The sequence below is a fragment of the Pantherophis guttatus genome, chromosome 1 (genome assembly GCF_059756535.1).
Source record: "Pantherophis guttatus breed Tessera chromosome 1, ASM5975653v1, whole genome shotgun sequence".
NCBI lineage: Eukaryota > Metazoa > Chordata > Lepidosauria > Squamata > Colubridae > Pantherophis > Pantherophis guttatus.
Window position 1 is genome coordinate 108,810,585 of NC_142063.1, and position 25,008 is coordinate 108,835,592.

The 25,008-nt window shown below is 35.0% G+C and overlaps 1 protein-coding gene across 3 annotated transcripts in view; it reads right to left on the reverse strand.

Annotated features, from left to right (window-relative positions):
• The window catches only part of LRRC56 (leucine rich repeat containing 56), a 56,817-nt gene that overhangs the window by 9,870 nt on the left and 21,939 nt on the right, over positions 1-25,008 (reverse strand). For 2 of the 3 annotated variants that reach the window (XM_034416783.3, XM_034416782.3), the window contains exons 5-9: positions 19,945-20,032; positions 14,303-14,363; positions 11,294-11,390; positions 9,229-9,426; positions 5,097-5,274 (exon numbers count right to left, since the gene is read on the reverse strand). In XM_034416783.3, the coding sequence (XP_034272674.1) occupies positions 5,097-5,274; positions 9,229-9,426; positions 11,294-11,390; positions 14,303-14,363; positions 19,945-20,032 (622 nt within the window). Of the gene's footprint in view, positions 1-5,096; positions 5,275-9,228; positions 9,427-10,267; positions 10,379-11,293; positions 11,391-14,302; positions 14,364-19,944; positions 20,033-25,008 lie in introns of those variants that run through there. The other variant, XM_060687755.2, reaches the window with a different exon arrangement.

Here is a 25,008-nt window from a genome sequence, read left to right on the forward strand (position 1 = left end):
CTCCCTAAGCAGCAGGCAGATAGCCTATCCGTATGAGATGGAAACTCCATTATGAGGACATATCTTCAGCAAACTGTAAGATATGGAATGTCTTCATGCCATGATATGTCAGCTCTGTGGATAGCAGAAGGTGCTACTGCATGAGGCAAATGTATCTATTGTCGTATCTTTATTGATTGTTTAAACCAAAATAAAGATAGTTTCATAGCCCTGCTGCCTCCCTAGAGTTCCTCATGCCAGAAGGGGAAAAAGAAAAAGCATGTATTTTAAGATCAGTGGGATACAAAATAGTTTACACAATGTAAGCACATGTGTTTCAAGGGCTTCGTTTCAAATAAAGAAATCTTTCAAGTGGCACTCTAGGCAACTTGACTGGATTTTTGTCTTGTGTCCTGTTTTTAATGCCCTTCTTTACCTATATAGCAATTACTACTGGCTGGATTGGGTGATATTTGGGAATGGAATACTGGGAGTACTAAAATGTTTACTGGAGCTTTGTCAAAGGGTTCCCTTGCTCACCTGCCCCTCATTTCTTTATGCATTCAGACAATACTTCAATTAAGTCTGCTATTAAAGCAGCTATGCACATACATACAGATGAAGGTCATTGGTGAATATCTTCAAAGCAGATGCCCAAAGTCTTCTTGAATATGTCCCTGCTTAACATTTCAACAAATGTGCTTTGTGAAGCACTCATCAAATGCTTTTCATAGTCTTACTGGCTGTATCTGACTGCTTGCAAATAAAATTCTGTATTTGTTTGCCAAGGTTCTAATGTATATACTACAGGGTGAGTTTAAGAAACTGATTGCCTCTGTCTGTCTGGTTGCTTGTTTGTATGCAGAGCATTGGTTGTGTTTTGTTAATGGGCTGTTAGTAGATTTATTTAAATGGTTGCATTGCTGGCAAATATGCAGTCGCAGGTGGCATGATGTCTTACTGTTTTAATATTAATCAATGCTATTCATGCAGTCATATAGCACTAGGATCTTTTCGCAGCCACCAGCAGCCACAATCCACCAGTAATGCTTGGAAGCATTTAAGGAAACATTATAGAATCTATAGGGTTTCCTTACAGTATAGTTGAAGACTGGAAATGAAATTATGCTTGGTGCCAATGAGACTAGGAAGGTGGGAGATGCTAATTAACCGCTAACTAACAAATGCTGAGAACGGATTTGCTTTTTGTCTTATACACAGTATACATCTTCTAACACAGTAAGAATAAAAAGTTATTTGTTCTATTAGAGTTGCCTCTGATTTATATGCTTATGTGTTTGCCTAAAAATCAGGGTGGAGACGGGGTGATGCAAGGGATTACATATCATTAAAAGAAAAAAGTAAATGTTTGCCTACACATCCCGTAGTACCAAATATCCCACAGATTGGTTGGCCAGTAGCATTATGCGTGGATTGCTATCCCACCCTTTTTTGTAGCTTTTGGGTGAAAACCAAAGCATCCTAGAACATTTTGAATTCTGTCCCAATGGAATCCTCAAGCTGATCTGGTTTTGCTTTGCCAGAACGAAGCTAATTCAAAACATTCTGCAAAGCTTTCCAGGTGGGATTGTTTTTTCTAAGTTCAAAACAAAACAAATTGTCTCTATCACACTTAGTCCTTTGTAAGAGCTACAGAACTTATTATAAAAGAACAACAACATTTTCCTCAAAAATAATAGCACAAGATCAGGATTCATTGTAAGCAATTTAATTAAAGAGTTACAACAGTCCTCATTAGAAGTCTACTGCTCTAAGCTATTCGGTTAAAGGTCAAAAGCCACCTCAAGATGGTCTTAAGCAACAAGAAAGGATGGTGGCAACAGACCCATGTCTTTTAAAACAAGCTTGAACTGAACAGTTATGAAATGAAAAGCAGTTTGAGAGATGTTGAAATCTTGGCCTGTCTGTTGCTCCCAATCTTCAGCCTCAAATTAGCAAAATGTATACAAAAGAATTTGGGGATTTTGAAGAAAAAAATAGCATGTTGAGAAAGAATCCAGTATCTTCCCATCAGTTCCACTCCTCCACTTGAAAGGATAGTAGAGATTTCAGTCCTGGTGAACAATTATTTGGTTAATGATTATATAATAGGATAGATTTTTATTCTCTGTGTTTGTTATAAGGCAGTCGCCAAGAATGTTATAGTTATTTCCAAGCATTAATCCATATGAGGGGCAGACAGTGGAATTAACTAAATATAACCCTTGAAACAATTTGCATTCTGTCCTAAATGCAATTGGAAAAATATAAAATAGTTTATCCAGTGAGATGCCCCAGAAAATAAAGAGTGAGTTATTAGACTTAATCAGCCTATGAAGAAGTCGATTTAAGATGCTAAGATCCAAGGAGTAGCTGAATTTAAAAGATATGCTACCCATCAGTTTATGACTGGTTTGAGGGAAAATCGTATATAAGCAGCCAAGATGGCGGTGGCAGCCCCAGTGGGAAATCATCAGGAGATTTCAGACGAAAAATAATATGATACGGAAGACTCTTCTATCTTAAAAGAGCAGATTGAAAAGAAAAAAAAGTTGATATTATTGAAATCAGATTGATGGGAAATCACATTTGGGAATGTGTGAGATCTCACCACAGCATACAAGATCACTTCCTGAGGAGACTGGTGGCTCGTGAGGCTGCTCTCAAGCAAGAGGCATATGGGGCGTATGCTCATACAAGTAATTTTCATTTAGTGATTGCCTCACTTAGTGACCATTCACAGTTATGACAGTGATGAAAAAATAACTTTGTGATTCATATGCCCCTCATATGGATTAATACTTGGAAATAACTATAACATTATTGGTGACTGCCTCATAACAAACACAGAGAATGCAATCCTTGCATCTATGACCTTCACAGGTCTGTAAAGCAAAGGAAAGCTGAAGTAAGATCATAAGCATAGTCATGGTTTCACTTAATGACCTGTGATCAGTTAGTGAGGTCACTAAATGAGGACTATCCATACTAATTATTATATGAAAAAACAGTTCTGTTCCACTCCAGTCCTACAGGGACATTCCTACTATGAATTTGGGGGAAAATAGTTTGTTAGAAATTATAGAAATGTCAGTGATTTCTTTTTCTCCTTAAAGGCCCCTAGAACAATTTTGTAACAGCGAAAGTACTATATATACTCACAGATAAGACAAGAAATTTTATGGCAAAATAAAAAAAACTATTAGGTTCAGCTTATCTGCGGATGGGCTTATCCAGAAGTATGTACAGTATTGTAATACTTTTTAAAAGTTCACATATACAGCATACTTATGGATAAACCAGGGGTGAAATGCTCCCGGTTCGGACTGGATCGCCCGATCCGGTAGCGCTGGAGGCGGGTGGTTCGGAGAACCGGTAGCAAAAATCCCTGCCCCCCCCATGCCCAGCTGAGCTGCGTGATCATCAGAGGCTTTTTTAAAAAAAATTTAAAAGCATTTTTTCTACAACCTCTTTGGCTGAAGAGGTTGTAGAAAAAATGCTTTCAAAAGCCTCTGACAATCCCAGCTGAGTTGCCTGATCGGCAGAGGCTTTCTTTCTTTTAAAAGGCTCTGACGATCCCAGCTGAGTTGCCTGATCGGCAGAGGCTTTCTTTCTTTTAAAAGGCTCTGACGGTCCCAGCTGAGTTGCCTGATCGGCAGAGGCTTTTTTTCTTTTAAAAGCCTCTGACAATCCCAGCTGAGTTGCCTGATCGGCAGAGGCTTTTTTTCTTTTAAAAGCCTCTGACAATCCCAGCTGAGTTGCCTGATCGGCAGAGGCTTTTTTCTTTTAAAAGCCTCTGACAATCCCAGCTGAGTTGCCTGATCGGCAGAGGCTTTTTTTCTTTTAAAAGCCTCTGACAATCCCAGCTGAGTTGCCTGATCGGCAGAGGCTTTTTTCTTTTAAAAGCCTCTGACGATCCCAGCTGAGTTGCCTGATCGGCAGAGGCTTTCTTTCTTTTAAAAGCCTCTGCCGATCAGGCAAGTCAGCTGGGATCGTCAGAGCCTTTTAAAAGAACAAAGCCTCTGCCGATCAGGCAAGTCAGCTGGGATTGTCAGAGGCTTTTAAAAGCATTTTTTCTACAACCTCTTTGGCCAAAGAGGTTGTAGAAAAAATGGTTTTAAAAGTAAAAAAAAAAAAAGTTGGCCACGCCCACCATCACAATACCCCCCCTCCCTACCAAGCCACACTCACAGAACCGGTAGTAACAAATTTTAGATTTCACCACTGGGATAAGCCCCTCAGATAGACCAACACCTCAATTTTTAACAACAATACTATGAAAAATTAGGATCAGCTTATCTGCAGTGGCACATTTTTCATGGTATTTTGCTTAAAAATTGAAGTGTTGGCTTATATGAGGATGGGTTTATATGTGACTATATACGGTATATTTGAATGTTTACCTGTGCTTTATTCCTCATATAATTAGAAAATATTATTTTTAATTATCTATGGTCATCCTTACTGCCTAGTAACATGCCACCCAAGCAAATTTAAATTATGCAAATTTATTACATTTATAGCACATCTTTTCCCTGAGACTTCAAAATAGTTTATATGGGCATATCTCCTAACACAATATTAATTCTATAAGATGTGATAGGCTGAGAAACAGATACCAGCTGAAAAGTACCCAAGGAGATTTATGGCTGAACGGCAATATGAACCTAATCTGGTCCAAGTCCAATACTACTTTGGCATTTCCCCCTGAAAAATATAAAATTAATGGGTTTTTTTCCTCTGTGATTCTTATAAAATAGCAGAATGGCCTGGAGATATCTCTATTCCACGGTATCTATAAGTTATACATGTAGGTCTACATGTTGGTGTTTTGTTTTTTTATTTTTGCATAATTTATATTTTAATACTTAAAAGCACAGTTCTACTGCTACCGTGTTTAGCTTTACCCAACATCTGTTCTTTATGCATCCAAATGATACTTAATTTTATTTCATGCTACCCACGGTCACTTTGTGTGAAATGGGCGGCCATACAGATAGGACAAATAAGTAAACATATCCCATTGTTGGTAATGATAATCAGTTTTGTATGTATGTACAGATATTCTTTTCTCTTATTGGTAATCAAACAAAGTCTTATAAAATAATTTAGCACACCTGAACCTGAAGCTTCCTCAATTAAACTTCCTTCTTTGATTGATTCCTTGACAATAAGCCAGTCCTTATTCATTTTGCATGGAAAAGGAATAGCAGTTTGATTTGCTGGTATTTCATCCAAACATTTTAAATGAGGGATGAGTTTTTTCACTTCAACTCTGTAATTGTAATCTGGGTCCTAGAAAAAAGCCCCAGAGAAAAGAATTCCTTTTAGTTATTTTGATCACCTTTATAGGAAACAATCTGAGGAACAGGTAAAATGGGAAAATAACTATAAATGTAACAATAGCTAAACTTCTTATAAGATTAGCACTTTTTATGATAATAAATAAAATCCAGGCACTATTTAGTTACAGATACCCTAAACATGCATCTCATGTAAATACATTTCAACTCACTTATTTAATCACTTTAATCACTTATTCGGGTAACTATTAAACAAATTGCTTTTGGGAAATACTGTCCGTAAAACTTTTGTCAACTTTTTAATATCTATTTTTCTTCTCCCTCAGATTTTTCTACTGCCTCTTTATTCCCATCTTCACCACATAATATATTACTGTTAAATTTGTTTTATCTTCCAATTAACACATTTAGATAAGATAGTGTCTGCTACCAGAGGTCTATGTCATTTATCATCTAGATTGGTCTGGGTTTCTGCCTCCCAATTGTCTGGCAATGACCACAAGAAAAACCTGCATCTTTTAAAAAAGGCAAATTAGCCTGATTAATCTTGAGACTCTGCAGATCATCTTTACCCACAACCACAGTTTGCTGACAAATAAACAAAACAGCCATGCAATTGCCCCTTCAGTGACTATTATCATTATCCAATATTTGGCCCTAATATTAGATGAAACCAATTTAATGACTTGTATGAACAGAAACCATTCTAGTTACTGTGGTAAGAAGCCCACTCCAAGGATGACCATGAATTCAAAGATGCTTAAGCCTTAATTTAAATAAATTGCAGCCATCTTTTTTGTCTGTCCTTCCTAGAAAATCCTTTTGCTAGCCCTCACAATTCTTTTTTTTTTAAAGAAAATCCCTTTCCCTGATCTAAAAAATCCAATCCTTGATCTAAAGTGTGGGAGCTTCTCTTTCTAAGTTTCCCTCTGTAACATTTTCTTATAACAAAAGTCAGCAATAAAGGACAATCTACGTGTCTTCTCTTATCCCTAATGTGAGAATCAAAAGAGGCCCCTAACACACAGAGTCCAGTTCCCCTGTTGTGCTTCAACCACAATGTAGACTAAGAGTAAGTATTTGGAGTACTGAAGAAAGCACTTCTGCAAAATTTTCCTCTTTAATTGCTCACACTGAATAAAAGGTAATCAACATTATTTATTTTTTGTTTTTTAAATCTTGTTTATAATTATTATTTTTTTCAAACTAAGTAGCTACTTACCACCTTAAAAAGCTAAAAAGACAGTATAAAATATTTTAAATCAATATGCAAATTTCTTTTTCTTTCTTTCTTTCTTTCTTTCTTTCTTTCTTTCTTTCTTTTTCTCTTTCTTTCTTTCTTTCTTTCAGTTTTTGGTAGTTTCTGGTCCCTACAGCTGCTATTTAGCTTTCTAGCAAAAGCCAGAAGCGGCAAGATGATTGTTATTCATTCATCAAGATAGTTCTAGCTTTCTGAGGGGACTAACTGTACAAAAATATAAAATGTGTGAAGGTGAGAATGGCCAAATATAAAATGTGTGAAGGTGAGAATGGCCAAAGAGTGACATATCTCTTGAAGGGGATGAAGCTATAGAAGCAAGTTCTCTTTGTGAGAATCACATTTAGTTACTTGAGCAAGTACACTGTATTTCTGTTTCAGGTAGAAGGACATAAAACAAATATTTCAAATTAAAAGAGAGATCTTGATTAAAACACTGTAATATAAATAGAAGATGACAGACTCCATTTCTTTGGAAATGTCCAAATAAAAGCTGAGTAAGGGCAGTGGTGGAGCAGATTTCCTCAATTAACAGTTACTTGGACTAGACCTTTGAGGTTCCTTCAATTTCACAATGTCTAAAAATGCCTGCTATCATCTAGTATTTTCAGATGGTTTCAACTAAAACTTTTTCTGATTTCAAGCCAGTGGTAAAATATGTTTTAGTGAGTCATGCTTTGAGTAGGGGTTAGATTAGATGGCATCTAAAATAACTTTCAACTCTATGATCTTATGTGGAAATTGTAATTCCAAACATTGGAGTATACCAGGTCAGGAATAAAGTTTTCTAAGATAAGAAAAACAATACTAACAATAAAAATTGATAAAAGCCCAACTCAAAATCCAATAAACAATTATAATTATTAATCTTTCTAAAATACAGAACTCATAAACCAGATATTAAATTGGCTGAAAAGAGCCATGTATTTGTTAGACATAAGAAAGATAGAAAATGAACCCAGATTGTTTATTTTATAGTGAATAAATATATGAAGTAGTTTTATTTAACAACAAAAAACAAAAAGAGAAAAGGAGAAAACCCCCAAAGCAATGCAACAACGATGTATGATGCGTGTGTGAGTGTATGTGTGTATGTATATTATCAGTTTAACACAATGCTTTCACAAAAGAAGATATTTCATTATAATTGTCCAGACACAATTTTTATCTATTAACAATTTCTTCAAAAGTCATAAATACGCACACATATATAAAGACACACACACATGAAAATACTGGGCCTTGTATTATTGATATGAATAGATAGTAGGCTCACATGGAAGATCCTAATATAGCTTAGTCTCAGGCAATTTAGAGGTGTTAAGGTAATAACATGAAATTAACTGGGGCCATTATTTAAGTGAAATAACATTACAATTACATGCTTTATACAAATATAGCTGAAGTTTACCATGTTTATTATTGTTTTTTACTACTGTTTTAATTTTTTACAGGGAGTTTAATATAATAGAGTAAAAAAAAAATAATCACCTTAATTCTGAGTTTCTAAATATCAGTAGTCATCAAAAGCCATTCCAACAGCATCTATTTTAATAAATCTAACTGGATATTAAAGAAAAAGTAATCTTATCTACATCACATTTGTAATGTGCTACTTGCCTATTCATTTGGAAGGAATAGCAGTTCTTCCTGGGAAAGAATTGACAATGGCCAGGCACATCTAGCAAACCCACTGAAATTGATGAAAAAGGATTCTGGCCGCAACTGCCATTTGGCTTTTAAGAGCAATGATTAATACAGAAAAAAATGAGTTGCAAAGTGATTTAGGAGGATTGCATTGACTGCAAGATATAACCTCAACCCAGCTTCAAATTAGAACCCTCAACCAAAACTCTATATCATCTTTTTATTATATTTCAGTTTGTTCTGCTTGATTGCATTACGTACTCTGCATACAAAAATACATGCTGCTTTGCTTCAGGCATGGCAGTCTCCCCTTAGCATTGCAAACTCTTGAGAATTCCAGAAGTCATTTGCAAGGCCACAAAAGAACTTCAGTAGTAGAAATGAAGAAAATTGTTTTAAAAAGGGTAATTTTTAGTATACATATCTCTCCTTGCTGTTTCAAAATATATTGCTCAAACAAAATAAAGGGAACACAAGCAGAAGACATCCGAGATCTGAATGAATGAAATAGCCTTATTAAATACTTTGTTCTTTACATACAGTAGTTTATACACTGCTCAAACAACTAAAGGGAACACAAAACTACTGTATGTAACGAACAAACTATTTAATAAGGCTATTTCATTCATTCAGATCTCGGATGTCTTCTGCTTGTGTTCCCTTTATTTTTTTGAGCAGTGTATAATCTTACTAAATGACCACAAGCTGTATTGATTTCACTGAACTGTACTGTACTGTACTGTACTGATTTCACTAGGGTTTCTCCTAGCAACTATGCTGTTACTGCAGTGTTCTGTCTTCAGAATGCTGAATAAAGTGCTGGAAATCTCCAAGATTAATGATTTGAAGTATAAGTCTTCTTCTCTGTATTAAGAGTTATAGTATGCCACTTACCTATTCATCCAGGTTGGGAAACAGTTCCTCCAAGGCAAAATTCACAAAGATAACTTTGCTGCATTAAACCACAGCTCTCATTAATGATTGCATTGAGATAAATCAGCAAGATACATATTAGATTACATGTAGCATATTAGCACACACCTCTGAAGATTGCGGGCTTGGCTTCAAGCAAATAAGATTTCCCTCTATTGTAAGATTGGTCAGCTTAGTACAGAGCCGCAAGTATTGAATCTGACTAAGATCTTCAATGTTGTTTCCTTCTAAATCTAGAATTTCAAGGTTCTCCAGCAGGCTAATCTGACTTAGATCACCAATATTGTTGTAGGCTATGTAGAGTTCCTAAAGAAAATTGAAGGACTCTTTCAATATTAAGGAGAAATGTGATATATTAAATAAAAATAATAAGTCATAAACAATTAAGACATAATAGTAAAAGGAAGTCTCCCAGACTTTCTTATAAATAAGCAGCATGAGCTTCATTTGCTTGTTTGTTGTCATAGGCTTTTACTCCTAGCATACAGTATATGGCTAATAAACATAAAATCTGCAATATGCCATGGTTTCTTTAGTATTATGCAACAGATAATAGGAAAAATAGGAACTATGGTCTATGCCCAGTATTGCAAAATTTAGAAGATTAAAAACAAACCATGATTTAAAATTTTGGTTTATTAAGAAAATGAGACTATTTCTGGTTTGCCAATAAAAAAACTAGAAACCATCCCTGTTTTTAAAATACATCTTCTAGAACAGGGGTGTCAAACTGGTAGCCTACAGGTCGGACACATCATGTGCAGATCACACCCACTCTGGCTCCGCAAAGGCAAAAAAGTTGTGATATGTCACGTGACGCGATCGAGTTTGACACCCATATTCTAGAATGAGAGATCAAGTTGAAGCAATTTTTGATTCATAGAATAAGCCACAGGTTTGGCTTTTTTTTCACTTTAAATTTATTGTGACTTGGCTACTGAATTAACAAATTCTGGTTCTGTTATGGCTCATAGAATCTCTAAGAGTCAGACACAACTGAATGGATATTATCGATATCATCATCATCATTGTCATCATCAATAATACTTAAACTTATAGATTGCCCAACAGTGCTTTACAGCCCTCTCTAAGAGGTTTACAGAGTCAGCATATTACCCCCAACAATCTGGGTCCTCATTTTACCCACCTCGGAAGGATGGAAGGCTGAATCAATCTTGAGCCCAGTCAAGATTGAACTCCAGGCTGCGGGCAGAGCTTGCCTGCAATGCTGCATTCAAACATTGTGCCACCAGGGCTCCTTAATGATAATTATGGAAAATCTTCAGGCCAAGTTCTTTTCCTTGTGATTTCACAAATACATTTGTATGTAGTTTTCTTAGCACCAAGAAGGAAGTATTTGCCATTGTCTTCATTGGAGACATTACTTCAACTTCCCATCTGACAGTTACGATACTTCTTTTTAAGTAAAATGCCATTGGACAAGGCAGGGCCGTCTTAACAGCATTATGGGCCCTGGGCAAAGCAGTGTACTGGAGCCCCTATGACAACTACTCACAGGAATAAAAATGTAAATGGTCGATAAAATTAAATATATATTTGCATGTTAGCATTAATAAAAAAATACAGTAAAATGTAATAAATATGTTGCTGTATTTATATGATACAAGGTGCATTGAAGGGTTAACATACACAGATTAGTATGGGGCCCCTATGCTCGTGGAGCCCACGGGCAAGTGCCCATCAGGCCCATGCGTTAAGACAGCCCTGGGACAAGGCAGTATTTTACGAATCAGATTTTACCTATATGTATACGTTTTTTAAAATGCAATAATTTTTTTTTAAAATACAGCCAATCCCTGGATTAAGGACACCCTCGTATAAGGAGAATGAGCCTACTGTAGGAAAATTCAAGTTAAACACACAAAAGTTTAAGTTCATTACACAATGCTACTTATGCAGCATTATCCAGCATTAACACAATAATTACACAATACTACTTATGCAGCATTATCCAGCATTAACACAATAATTGTGTTACGCCTTAACACACAAATTTGAGTTAAGGATGGACCTTGGGAATGGAATTTGGTCTTAAACTGGACGCTACTGTAAATTAACATGGATTTGAGACCTAATTTCTTTCAAAGTAGTAAGGGCTGTGCACTATGTAAACGTCAAGCAAAACGATATATTAAGTCTTTGACTCTCCTACCTTCAAAGAGCAACAGGAAGAGATCCCATCTAAATCTGGGAGCCCACAGCGAGCCATCCATAGGACTTGAAGACGAGGCAGTGCTGTTCCAAGGTCCCTTAAAAGAACAAACACCAGGATTCACCATTATCTATCAAAGGAGTAGGTTCATCTTTAGAAGTTAATGAAAATATGCTGTTTAACATCAAAGAAAGAAACAAAAAACTCAAAGCCACCAAGAGCCTTGGTGGCGCAGTGGTTAGAGTGCAGTACTGCAGGCTACTTCTGCTGACTGCCGACTGCCTGCAATTTGGCAGTTCAAATCCCACCACGCTCAAGGTTGACTCAGCCTTCCATCCTTCCAAGGTGGGTAAAATGAGGACCCAAATTGTTGGGGGCAATATGCTGACTCTGTAAACCGCTTAGAGAGGGCTGTAAAGCACTGTAAAGCAGTATATAAGTCTAAGTGCTATTGCTATTGCTATTTCAGTGTTTATCAGCTGGCCAAAACTTGAAATACTTTAAAAAAAAAAATCTAATCTGGAGAGTTAAAAAGAAAAGGTCAAAGAAAAAAAATGGAGTGTCTTTAGTAAAGGAGAATATTTGTAACTCAGGATTGAAATGAGGGTGTTTTCTGAGTTTAATTGTTGATGATGTTACCTAGTTTGGGTAATGAAACATCTGGAATGTCCCTATCAGGACAGTTTTGCTTAGTTTGAACTATGCATTGGCACTAGTTTCAACTGACACTAACAAATCACAACAATTATGCAACTGTATATATGTATTCATGTAGAAATAAAAGGGCACTGTCAAAGAGATAATTATGTAAAATGTGACAAACAAAGAACAAATGAACATTTCAATATTACAAGATGAAAGAGCCATTAGCCTTTCAATAATCTGGAATAAAGAAGTTTAAGCAATTCCATCTTAACAAATTCATTCTAAGTGTCCTCAATTTATGACCATTCATCCAGCCACCATGCAAAGTTATGATGGTGCTAAATGAAGGGACTACAACCTGTGCCTGAGGATATGGCCACAAAAGTATTCCTGCACTCATGTGATCAGACTTTGGGCCCTAGGTAGATGGGGTTGGGAATATGGCAGTCACTTACCTTATTGAAGCTTAGAACTGAGAAAGACCAAGGCTGGAATGGCTTGGCTTGGGGTGGATCCTTGGTTAACAACTAATTGCATTCACTTAATGATGTCAATGAGGAATGCTCTTGATGCAAATTCCATATTTGGAACTCTGTCCCCTTTGTGCATGGAAAAAGTTTCTTGGAGGATAACTTCCTCCCCTAGCATGTTGACACCAAAACTGAGCACGTCATAAAGCAACCGTTATTCTCATCAAGTTCAGGTATTTTCCAGGCCAAACCATTTCAGGCAAGTATAGATTACTTTGGAAACTTGGGAAGAGCAGAAATCTAGATAGTCTAACAGTATGGCAGGGCTCAGTATGAAATGTATAATTTATAATGGGAGTAGCTATACAAATTAAGTAAATATTAAAACAATTAGTAAACTGTGGCATCAAATATTTTGTTTGTCCTTGATCTTCTTTGGAACAGGTATCAAATCTTTAATTTTTTTTTCCAATCAAATTTTTAAAATTTGACATGGTACCTGTATCATGTACAGTTTGTGCATACCGTATCAAGTTTTGTACTGAATTAAAAACTCCCAGGGTATCAATATCATTAGAATTACTGTATTGTTAACAACCAGCAACAATACAAAAAAAAAAAAATCAGGTGGCAAGAAATGAGGTAAAATAAACAACTTTTCTAGCAATGAAAGACAGATGCAAACTTGCAATGATCTCAATGAATTTCACCTCCATGTAAGCAAGTACAGGGCAGAGCTGTGTTAAGAGAAAGTTAGGATTATGCTTTCCTATGTGGTTATTTTTATAGCCTGAAAGTATTTTTAAACTAGTTTACAGAGTAGTAGCCTACACAGGGAAGCAGAAAGAAATTTTAGAAGAAGGCACTGTAAAACCATGTCCACATTGTTGCCAAAGAAATAACACAGACATACACCCTTAGCCATTAGAAGTCAAGCCCAACTTGAGGCAGACTTTACTTTTATGTACTAAAAGTACTAAGTACTAAGTATTTAGTACTAAGAGTACTAAATCTGGAACATAAAAGTTGATTACATCAGGAAATTGGTTGCAATGACAATACATCATTTTTACTGCATATATATGCAGTAAATATTACATGGATTTTGTTTACTATGGTATCAAAACAATGGAATCTTTTACTGAATTCATAACTAAAACAAGTGTGTTTTATAAAACATAAAATCCCAACATTTAACAATTGCTGAACTCTGGAAAAACAGAACGGGTTCTGACCTTTATCTATATAACATCTTTAATTTGAAGGGGAATACTATCATATCCATCCTTGGTTTTATTATACTCAGAGTTATATATTCCTAATTTCCCCAGTCCCTCTTTGTAGTATGTAATATCCCCAATCATCTTCATCGTTCTCAAAACCTATACTAGTTTGCCTGCATATTTGTTAAAATGTGATATCCAGAACTGGACCCAGTATTCAATTTAGGACCTAATTACCTTTGGTTTAGAAGCTAAACTTCTGTTAATATAGTAAAATATAAAAATATATTTTACACTTTTGCAGCACATAATATTGCTGACTCATAGTCTTTTTGAAATCAACTACTTGGTACTATTTCAAGATTTTTTTCACAAGTACTATTACAAAGCTAATGTTCTTAATTCTATTTCTATTCATTTGACATCTGATTTCTAAATGAAGAATTCTTTGTCTCTGTTAAATTTCATTCTATTTGGAATCAATTTCTCCAACCTATCAAGAGCATTTTGAATTTTATTTCTATTGCTCTAGAAATGAGCAATTCCACCCAATTTTGTGTCATCTACAAATTTATAAGCAATCCGGATATCTCTTCATCCAAATTTCAGGCTCATCTGAGTTCTGCAAAGTCAGCAAGGAGCCACATCTCTGCTCAGTTTATTATTCTTACCTCACAGATGTAAGTATACTTCCATTCAGTTTTAGTTGTTTCAGATTAGGGAGGTAAGAACCTGTAAAATCAGGAAAGAAAAATGAATATAAGCAAATATATATGTTGTAATCCTCTCAAACATCTAATTTCAATTATTTTAATTTCACAGTTTGTACATTTGTTTACCATGACATTTGACTGATTTCTGATGTCTAATTTTTTTGACAAAAACATTTCTTACCAAAGTTGCCTAGAAATGATGCATTCTATGTCCGACTATATTTTAGGCCACTAGTAACTGACATAAAATATAACATTTTCCCAGGGCCGGATTTAGATGAAAAGAGGCCCTAGGCTATTCCACTTATGAGGCCCTTTCACCTCCCATTTTTAAGTTTGTAAATTACATTTTTATGTTTGTTTATTAGTCATATGCGTAGAATTTCTCCTTATTTTCGGTTCAGTGTTTTAGTGTTCACTGTTTTTAGAATAGTGTAATTTTAATTTTGCTAACAATTTGAATGTAGGCCCCTCTTGATCTTGAGGCCCTAGGCTGAAGCCTAGTTAGCCTATAGGAAAATCCGGCCCTGCATTTTCCCATTACTGAACTTGTTTTACAACTCTTTTTAGGATGGTTGTAAAGCACGTCACCATGGTTTTAAACAATTCACATGGTCATTAAGTGAACCCTGTAGTTTTTAGGCAAATCCAGCATATCAACTGAGTGGATTTTTTGCCGTATTCTGTGGAAAATGAGAAAAAAGTCACAAATTGTATTTATATGACTGAGGACACTGATCATAACTGATAATAAATGTGAGTCAATCGCTGACTTATATACCGCTTCACAGCTCTCTCTAAATGGCTTAGAGAGTCAGCATATTGCCCCCAACAAACTGGGTCCTCATTTTACTAACCTTGGAAGGATGAGTCAATCTTGAGCTGGTCGGGATCAAACTCCTCGAGTGAGAAGTAAGTTAGCCTGCAGTATTACATTCCAACCATTGCACCACCACAGCTCAATATAGCTTAAAACTCCACTGTAAATTGTTGTTAAATGAGCAGTCATTAAGCAAAGACTACTCGTAGGTATAACTGCTATTGTGCTATTTTGTATAAAGAGAAGGAAGGTGGACATAATAGTTCTTAAACATGCAACTTGGCTAACTGCCATGCTGGCTTGGAATCTTCTCAGCACATCCCTTGAGCCCCATGTTGCGAACAGATATTTGAGGATTATGGCTTATAAGTAGTAGTTTCATTAGTATTATCTAAACATTGAAATTGTTTAATAACTCTCCTTTTAATGGTAATACTATGCCAAATCCACTAAAAGTGGCAACTGGGAATTATATTATATTATATTGATGCTGCATTATAATTGTTGAAAGACATCTATAGTTAACTTTTAAAAAAAATTAAATCTGGGATTTAGAGATGCCCTCCCCCCATGATCAAAGTAACTTTTTCCGATATAAAAGTACTTTTTGCTAGAAAGCGTGATGTACACAACAAAATTAATTCATTGGCTTAAAGTCTCTGAATCTTTAAACATTTTAGAATGTTCCAGAATTTTCAGAAAAAGAGTAGTAACTGAATTACTAATTAAACTAACAATTAAAAATATAGATTTTTCAGAAATTTCATCACCCTTCTAATTTTGCTCTTCTAACCCACACAGTTGACTCCCTCCTTTCTTTTCCTTTCCATTTCTCCCTCAGTGTCATCTCTGTGGTGTTCTTATTGTCTCAATTTGTATTCCCTCAAGAAAACTGCATCCCACCTTAATGTGCCACTTGCTACTCATATCTTTCTGTTTTTTTCCTATAAAACCATACCTTGATATAGGCTATATTATTTTCAGACAAGAAAGTAAGCGTAATGCATAAATTGTAGATCACTACCCAAAGAAACTTATTCATTAGCTATGTTTATACTGCCAGCATAATGGCCCTTATAGAATACTTTATTTCTCCAAGTGCAATTAGACACACAAGGAATTTGTCTCCAGTGCAGTAGTTCTCAGTGTACATGCAAAACAACGGAATAATAATAATCATAATAATGATACCAAGAAGAGAAGGTAGAAGAAAAGATGAAAAGGATAATAGTAATACAGCCATTCTACATGGGTAAATATACATAAAACAGTACTGTGGGAATTAGGTATTCAGTAAAGTGATGGCATGAGGCAAAAAAACTGTCTCTGTGTCTAGTTATTTTGGCATGCAATGCCCTATAGCGGCATCCCAAAGGGAGGAATTGAAACAGTTTATGTGCAGGAAGTGAGGGTCTGTAGATATTTTCTCAGCCCTCCTTCTGAGCCTAACTATCTGTTGAAGTCTGTATCTGTCCTGTTTGGTTGCTGTACAATTACAAAAATAGAAATACAAAAATACAATTACAAACAATTACAAAAATAGAAACAACAACAATTCTTCTGCAGAAGTGTATCAACAGCTCCTGGGGCAGTCTGAGCTTTCTGAGTTGATGCAGGAGGAACATTCTTTGTTGTGCCTTTTTAATGATGGTTTGTTCTAATGTTAGGTGTTCATTTCAAATCCTGGGAGAGTATAGAATCCAAAAACTTGAAGAACCCTACTGTTGATAATGTGCTGTTGAATATAGTAAGGGGTGGTAAAATAGAAGAGCTCCTCCTAAAATCCACTCTCATTTCTACAGTTTTAAGCATGTTCAGCTCCAGATTGTTCTGGCTGCACCACAGGGCATCTATATGCAGACTCATCATTGTCTTGAATGAGACCAATGACTGTTGTATTATCTGCAAACTTTAAAACTTTAACAGATGGATCCATAGAGATGTAGTCATTGGTATATAGAGAAAAGCGTAACAGAGAGACCACACAGCCTTCAGGGATGCCTGTGCTAATTGTTCGGGTATTCAATGTGATTTTCTCTAGCTGTTCACCTGTTGCTTTCTATCTGTCAGAAAGTTTATAATCTACCTATAAGTAAGGACAGGAACAGCCATCTGAATCAATAATCTGACAGGTGGTGTATATCTAATTTTAATGCTCGCTTCTGGGTTATTTTATAGAGAATTTTGTTTAAGAACTTTTCTTGTCAACTAATTCCATTATATTTACAGTATCTGCTTGCTTTCTTGATACCAGCTAGTTTATATAAAAAATAGAAGTGCTGTTTGTTTGCTCTGTTTCAAGTACACACAATCAACAAATGAGCAAGCTCTTCAGGGTACACCCCCAGAAATTCAGTATGTAAAAGGATAGACTCACTTCAGTCCACTCACTGACAAACTTATATGGACAGACAGCATTTCAAATTCCCCCTCAGACATGAGGAAATTTAACTGTAGAATTCCTCTGACAAGTCCTATTTGCCTTACGCTTGTTGGCACAGTGAACTTTTAATATCAAATAAGCAACTGTTTTGCAGATTAAGGCATCTTTAACAATTCCTCAAATTATCTTCATAATTGAAAAGAACTTGGTAAAGACATTTAATCTACTTTTGATCTATTTTTAAATATTTTGTTTTAGTAGATTATACTGTTTCAATATGTAGTAAACTATGGATCACATATAACAAATCAAACAATTTACAATTAAAATAAAAACATCATTACAGACAGTTTATCTTAAAACAGTAATTCTCAAATTATAGCCCACAAAACACAGATGATCTGCAGGTCAACACCAGGTGGTTGACCAGATTGATTGTGAATCAGCTGGTTTGCAAAAACAGATGAATGGCTGAAAAATAACTGGTTCATTAAAATATACGCTGCTACTTGTATTATCATTTGTGAGTATTAATATTCAGAAAGATTACAATAGGTACAAGCCTTGAGGGCAACTATGAGTCCACATATGCTGGGCTAAGCAACATAATCTCACACAATAAATCCAAAAAGTGGAAATAATAACAATGAATATTTAAAAATAAAATTTCATTGGTTGGAAATCCACTTGCTCCTGACCACTTCATAGTGAAGAAAATTCTGGACTAGCAAGTTTGTATAGAGACTGGTTGTTAAGATATTGCATAAAATAAAATACATAAAATAAATTATATTCTTTTTTACAAAAAAATAAACCAAGTGGTTACTAAAGGCTCTATATTGTATCATTTTTGTTATACAATTTAGTTTTTTTTCCTCCAAGTTTTTATTTTTTTAAAATTTATGCATATCATTATGTGGATGGTGTGGTGTTTGAGTATCATACATGTCAATACAGATAAACATATTCATAATTATTACATTCCATTTTCCTTATTCCATATTATTTATCCCTATCTTTTACACAATTTTTTTATTTTCATATAAATATTAACGTATGCAATAACATCTAAACCGATATGCTTTAACGTCCACCGTATTATCTTTTGTTATAATTTCAATAGTATAACTTCAAGTAGAAAAAAATACGAAATTGCCCATCTGTTTTCTTTTCTCCTGCACACCATTTCACCCAATTTTACAAAAACAATCCATCTACTTTCCTCTTCTTTCTCCTCCTTCTCTTCCCCTTCTCCCCTCGCTTTCTCTCTACTTCCCTCCTTCCTTCTCCTCTGTTTCCCTCTACTTCCCTCTCCTTCTCCTCTCTCTTCCTCTCCGCTTCCCTCTACTTCCCTTTCTACTCTTTTCTTCCCCTCCACTTCCCTCTCTCCTTTCCCCTCTCTACCCTTACTCTTTCTCCCCTCCTCTCCTACTCCCTTCCACTCCACTCCATTTCCCTCTTCTTTTCTTTGTTGTATATAATATTCCTAATACCTACCGGATATGGGTATTTTCCAATTAATATCTCTTTCAACTATAACTATACAACTTCTTAAAGTTACATTCAAAAATAAAAGAAACAGACTTAATCACTTAAACATATGTTACTACTACTAATAATCATCATAATTATAATATCATAATATTGATTAATCTTCATGTTAATAATTTTACACACATCATCATTCTAATCATGTTATATAATTTAGTTTAAAAGGGTCTTTAAAATGGAAGTCTGAAACATTCTGGGGGAAAAATATAAGAATTCAGAAAATCTGAAGGGAGAATGCTTTTTCACAGAACTTCAGTGGGTCATTCTTTTGTACAAGTATTTGCTTATTATTGTCATTGTAATTACACTTATGATAGGATTATATGAGCCCTTTCTAGGACATAACCAATACTAGGGGAAAATGTTCCATTGAGTCGGTTCTAAAAAAATGAATTTATAAAACAAATTTCAAATATTTTCCTTTACTTGATAGATGTATTTTTTTATTTCTAGAAATGATCAAGTTCACTTTCTATCATTACACTTTTTTTACCCAGATAAGACAACAGCTTCAGACATAAAATCAATTTAATGAATTTTCCAAAGGCAATATTAAATACAACTATTGGTTCATTAATGGCTCTTACATGTTAGTTTTATTTATAACCCATCTTTTTATTTTTATAATAACTCAAGGTGACAAACACACTTAATATGCTTCCTCCCCCTATTTTCCCCACAACTATCCTGTGAGGTAAGTTGGGCTGAGAGAAAATGATGGATGAGTTTCCCAATGTTATTTTTAAGGGAATACTTTTTAAAATTAATGCTTTTAATATTGAGATATATTCTTTATGCTCATTGAAAGGTTTGAATAATCTTAGACAGAATAAAAATTTCTCTCACCAAAATTTCCCAGACTATTCTCTCTGGTGTTTACACGCATCTCGAGGGCCTTCAGTTGCCACAGATCATCTAGCCCTGTCAATGCTTTCTGCAATAATAAACAAAAAGATAAATATATACTATGGGTCCACTATCACAGTACTTCAAGAAACAACTCTCATCCTAAAATTTATTCGGAAACAGAAAATTTAGGAAGTCAAATATTAGTTTTGAATTCTAATTCCTGCATTAACTTTTAATATAACACAAGAAGGCAGATATGTCTATGTAATACCAAATATATTATTAAAATAAACAACTGCTCTATAGTCATGCTGCTTGGGTAACGGCTAGGTTTCCTAGCAATATGAGAATTTAAAAATACAGAATAAAATTAATAACAAAATATATACAAAATTATTTACAATTAAAAACCTGGCAAAAGAAATGCTACTATTTCACCAGTAATAGAAATAAAAGCTACTTCTTTAATTATAATAATTGCTAATAGGAGTATCTAGGACAAAAAATAATATTGAAGCAAGTTGGGTGGAGAAAGAAACATTCAACTCTAAACACTGCATATCCGATGTTAAATAGAATTGTTACTATATTTTATGTATTTTATATATATGTATGTATATAAAGTCAATAAAATATTTAAAGATTAAAGAAACATTCAACTCTTTCTTTTCCCCATTATTTATGTACATAACTAAAAGGAATATTTATCCACACATATGTACACTTTGCTAAAATTCTAACAGCAAAACCATGTATGAAAATAATAATAATAAAATATATAAAACATAGAAATTATACTGCTGAGTTCTTAGAATGTAATAACCTCACAACTATTTTGCAACAGCTTTTTTTAAAAAAATGCTCCACTAATGGGCTGCAACCCGTTTGAAACCGGGCTGTAAGAAGCAGGCGAGGTTGCACATAGCTCCACTTGTGTGAGTAGTGGGTCTCGCACTCATATGCAAAGCTCCATTTGCATGAGGGTTGAGTGCTCGTACCTGCCGCTCACGCAAATGGAGCTGTGCACACAAGCATGTGCGCCTGCTGCTTGCACGGAACCATCCGGCCTCCCCCCAGCTGGTCCACCAAGTCAGAAAGGTTGGGACTATGCTAGAACTTACTGCGAACTTTTCAAGTTATGTGAATTTTTGAATTGCTAATTCATTTTCTAGGCAGATGTGTAGGCCATGAAATTTTCTACTTCATGCAAAAAAGAAAAAGTATTTAATTATACATATTCTGACAGCCGCTAGAATTTCCTTTGCCCAGTATTGGAAAGAAAAACAAATACCACCTCAAGAACATGTTATTCGAAAAATATTGGAGTGCGCCGAAATGAACAAATTGACTTCAGAAATTAATGACAGAGAAGATTCGGAATTTTATAGCGTGTGGGACATGTGGTACGAATGGATGGGGAAAAGAAATAAAGAAGGAAATAGAGATTAAATATTAATTAATTAACAAAATCTATATGAATAGTATTATATTTAGTCTTAGAGAGTTGAGCACTATTATCTTTAAGTGTTTTGAAATTAAATCTAGCTTTAAGAAACAATATCAAATAAAAGACAAGTAATAATGCATGTAGATGTACATATGTATATAATTGCACCAATCAACCGAAAATGTACCGAATGTATCACTATATGTTATAATAAAAATCAAATAAATAAAAAAAAAAAGAAATTTTCTACTTCAGTAAAGTTTGGCAGTTTCAAAGTTGTATGATATTTATCTTTCAGGTGTTTGCTCTAAAAAGAAGTGTACTTGAAATTGTAATTATACTGCCCGTTGCTCAACATTTCCAACATCCCAATAAAAATATTTTTTTCTCCACACATCAATGATTTTATTTTCTTTAATTGCAGCATTCAGATCTTATATATTAGATTTATTTTTTTCTTCATATTAAATAATAGAGCCTAGACAGTTGTGCAGATTAAGAATACTGGAGTAAATATGCTAATTTTTATCATACTTATTTGCATAGGACTTTTTTTTTCTGGAAAACACGTCAGTTTCTTGCAATTGCTTGAAACAGTCTTACACACTGTCCAAATATTTACATAACTAAATAAGTAATTAATCTCTCCCAAATATTTCATATGCTATACAAAAGCCAATAAATTATTTTATACATCTGCACTGAAAGCATAATAAGCATATTTCCTGAAAAGTTAATCCTACTGTCAGATAACTCTATTTCACATTGTTGTGTAAGCCGGTATTTATAATGTCAAGCCATGATATAAAAAAATCCCTATACAGCCTATGGACAATCATTGGAAATAGGGAAAACATTTTTTACTGTTACATGGATAAGGCAATAATAAGACAATCTGTAAGGTTAAAATCTCTATTTTTGCTATTCCTCAGTCAAACATTTATTTATTTTATTTTATTTTGTCGCATTTCTATGCCGCCCAACTCCCAAGGGACTCTGGGCGGTTTACAACAGAGAATAAAACAATGCAACAAAACATCTTGTCCAGTTTAAACTTTGTTTTGAAGAAATGCACTCAGCATTAGAAATCATGACACACTTATGTAAGACATCTTTAGTGTTTTAGCAGTAGCCACAAAAAAACATCCAACGCAAACCAGCAAGGGAGAAAACATGAATATTCAGGGATTAACAGGTCTGGGATAGAAAATAATTGAAAACTGGAGTTGTATTACCATGTGGAACTGGTGCATAATTCAGGGTCTTCCTCAATACTCGACTCCCTTTGGCCAGGAGGGTCTTTGCACATAAATCATCTTGTGCTTATTTTACCCATGTAACATCTCTATTTTGTGAGCTGCATGGTTACCAATGGGGCTTGGGATGCAAAAAGATTCCACCTCCATTCCATGTGTATCTTGCTCTCTTCCTTGCCATCTTTATTAATTTTAAATCAATTTAAAATATTTATTATTTCAATATTTTAATGGTTTATCTTGTTGCTTTTGCTTGGTTATAAGCCCCCTAGAGTCAGCGCTAGGTGAGATGGGTGGCATATACATTTAATAAATAAATACAATATATTGATTTTCACCTCTTAAACCCTTCACAGTTTAGGATCCAAGTACTTATGGGACTACCACTTCCTTATTCTTTCTATCTGGCATGGTTGGCTTTCTCCAACTCTCATCCATACAGCAATGCCTTCTTGCATGTCCAAGGAAACAGACCTTTTCTCTGTGGCCGTGTCTGCCCTATGGAACAGCATTCCTCTAAAACTCACTACTTTTGCAAATCTTTAAAGATCTAGCTTTTCCAGCAAACTTTGGAGAGCAGGATTGGTTATGAACTATTTCTTGCTATTAAATTGAATTTGTGTCTAACTGTTGTTCAGTTTGTTTTGTTCTTCCCCAATTAATTTCCAGTGTTTATTCTTATGTTTTAATTCTAGTACAGTGGTTCTCAACCTGTGGGTCGGGACCCCTTTGGGGGTCAAACAACCCTTTCACAGGGGTCGCCTAAGACCATTGGAAAACACATATTTTCAATGGTTTTAGGAATAATTTTATGGTTGGGAGTCACCACAACATGAGGAACTGTATTAAAGGGTCGCGGTATTAGGAAGGTTGAGAACCACTGTTCTAGTACATAATACATACCTAAAGTTCCCTTTGTGATTAAGTAGCATACACATTAATTAAATGCACAAATAAATACATACAATCTCACTTCATCCCTGGAATTGGCAACTGGGTGTTGGCAACAGCAACTGATAGTGCTGTCATCTAATTCTTTCAGAATGAAGCAGGAAAAGTATATAATGCTTTTCGATCATTAGCGTGACTAATATATTTTACCTAGAGAGCATCCTATCAAGGATTTATATTGTCAGCACACTCAGAGTGTACCACAACTCCTAAAATGAAATCTAGTTCCAGAGGCCAGCATTGATCTTCATGATTTGGGTTCAAATCAACCAACATGATCCAGCTCTGTGTTACATTCCAGTTAAAACCTGTTTCCAGCATCCAACATTTCCACTTCAGTTTTCAGCAGCAATAACAACGATCAATCAATATGATAACAACAGGCTTTATTTCTTAATTGCGTTTCTGTTACTGGCCCCCAACTATTTATCTTATAGCACATGGCCTTCATCTGTTACTGGATAATCTGTCCTTGATTTCTTACAACTTCCCATCACTGTGCAATTAAAATCACAGTTGCACTGCCGCCATGCTGTCTAATTGTGACTTGTGGATTGCATATGCCGAGCTAAATAGCGCGCTTCTTTTTTTCCAGAAAGCTTCACCAATTATCTATTTTTGTACTTGTTCAGTTTGCCTGTGGCCTCCCTGTCAAATTCATTTACTTTTATTACCTAAAAATAAGTCCCTGCCAAGTGGGAAAAGGAAGTGATTTTAAATAATGGATATGGCTTGCCAATAAAAATGTTGTTTTTCCTTACTGATGATTGCAGAACAAAGTTAACTGTATATACCCATGCTTCCAACAGCAAAATAGGCAAATGACATTGACAGAAAAACATTAATATTTTTCATTGAGGGAGAAAAGAACAGAAGAGAAAAGAACCCCTTCATGGGTTCTGTTGTAGGAAAAGAAATTAGAGAGGAGGTATGCTAACCTTTTCTAAAAGAAAAGGCAGGATATGTTCTACATTTTTCAAATAAAATAATATATCATTAGATGATAGAAAAAATGCCATGACTGAGCTCCATGGACGACAGGAAGCTATAAGACTGAACAGATTCTGATAACTGGAGCCTTGATAGTACAGTGGTTTAATGCACCCTGTTATTAACACAGCTGCCTGCAATTTCTGCTGGTTCGAATCTCTCCAAGGCTCAAGGTTGACTCAGCCTTCCATCCTTTCTAAGGTAGGTGAAATGAGGACCCAGTTTGTGGGGGCAATAAACTGACTTTGTATAAAATATACAAAAGAATGAAGGCTATTGCTTAACGCATTGTAAGCCGCCCTGAGTCTCCGGAAAAGGGCGGCATATAAATCAAATTTAAACAAAAAAACAAAAAAAACCTGGAAATCCTAACAATGTCATACTTTTCACAGAACGTTTAGAACTGCTCAGCAAATC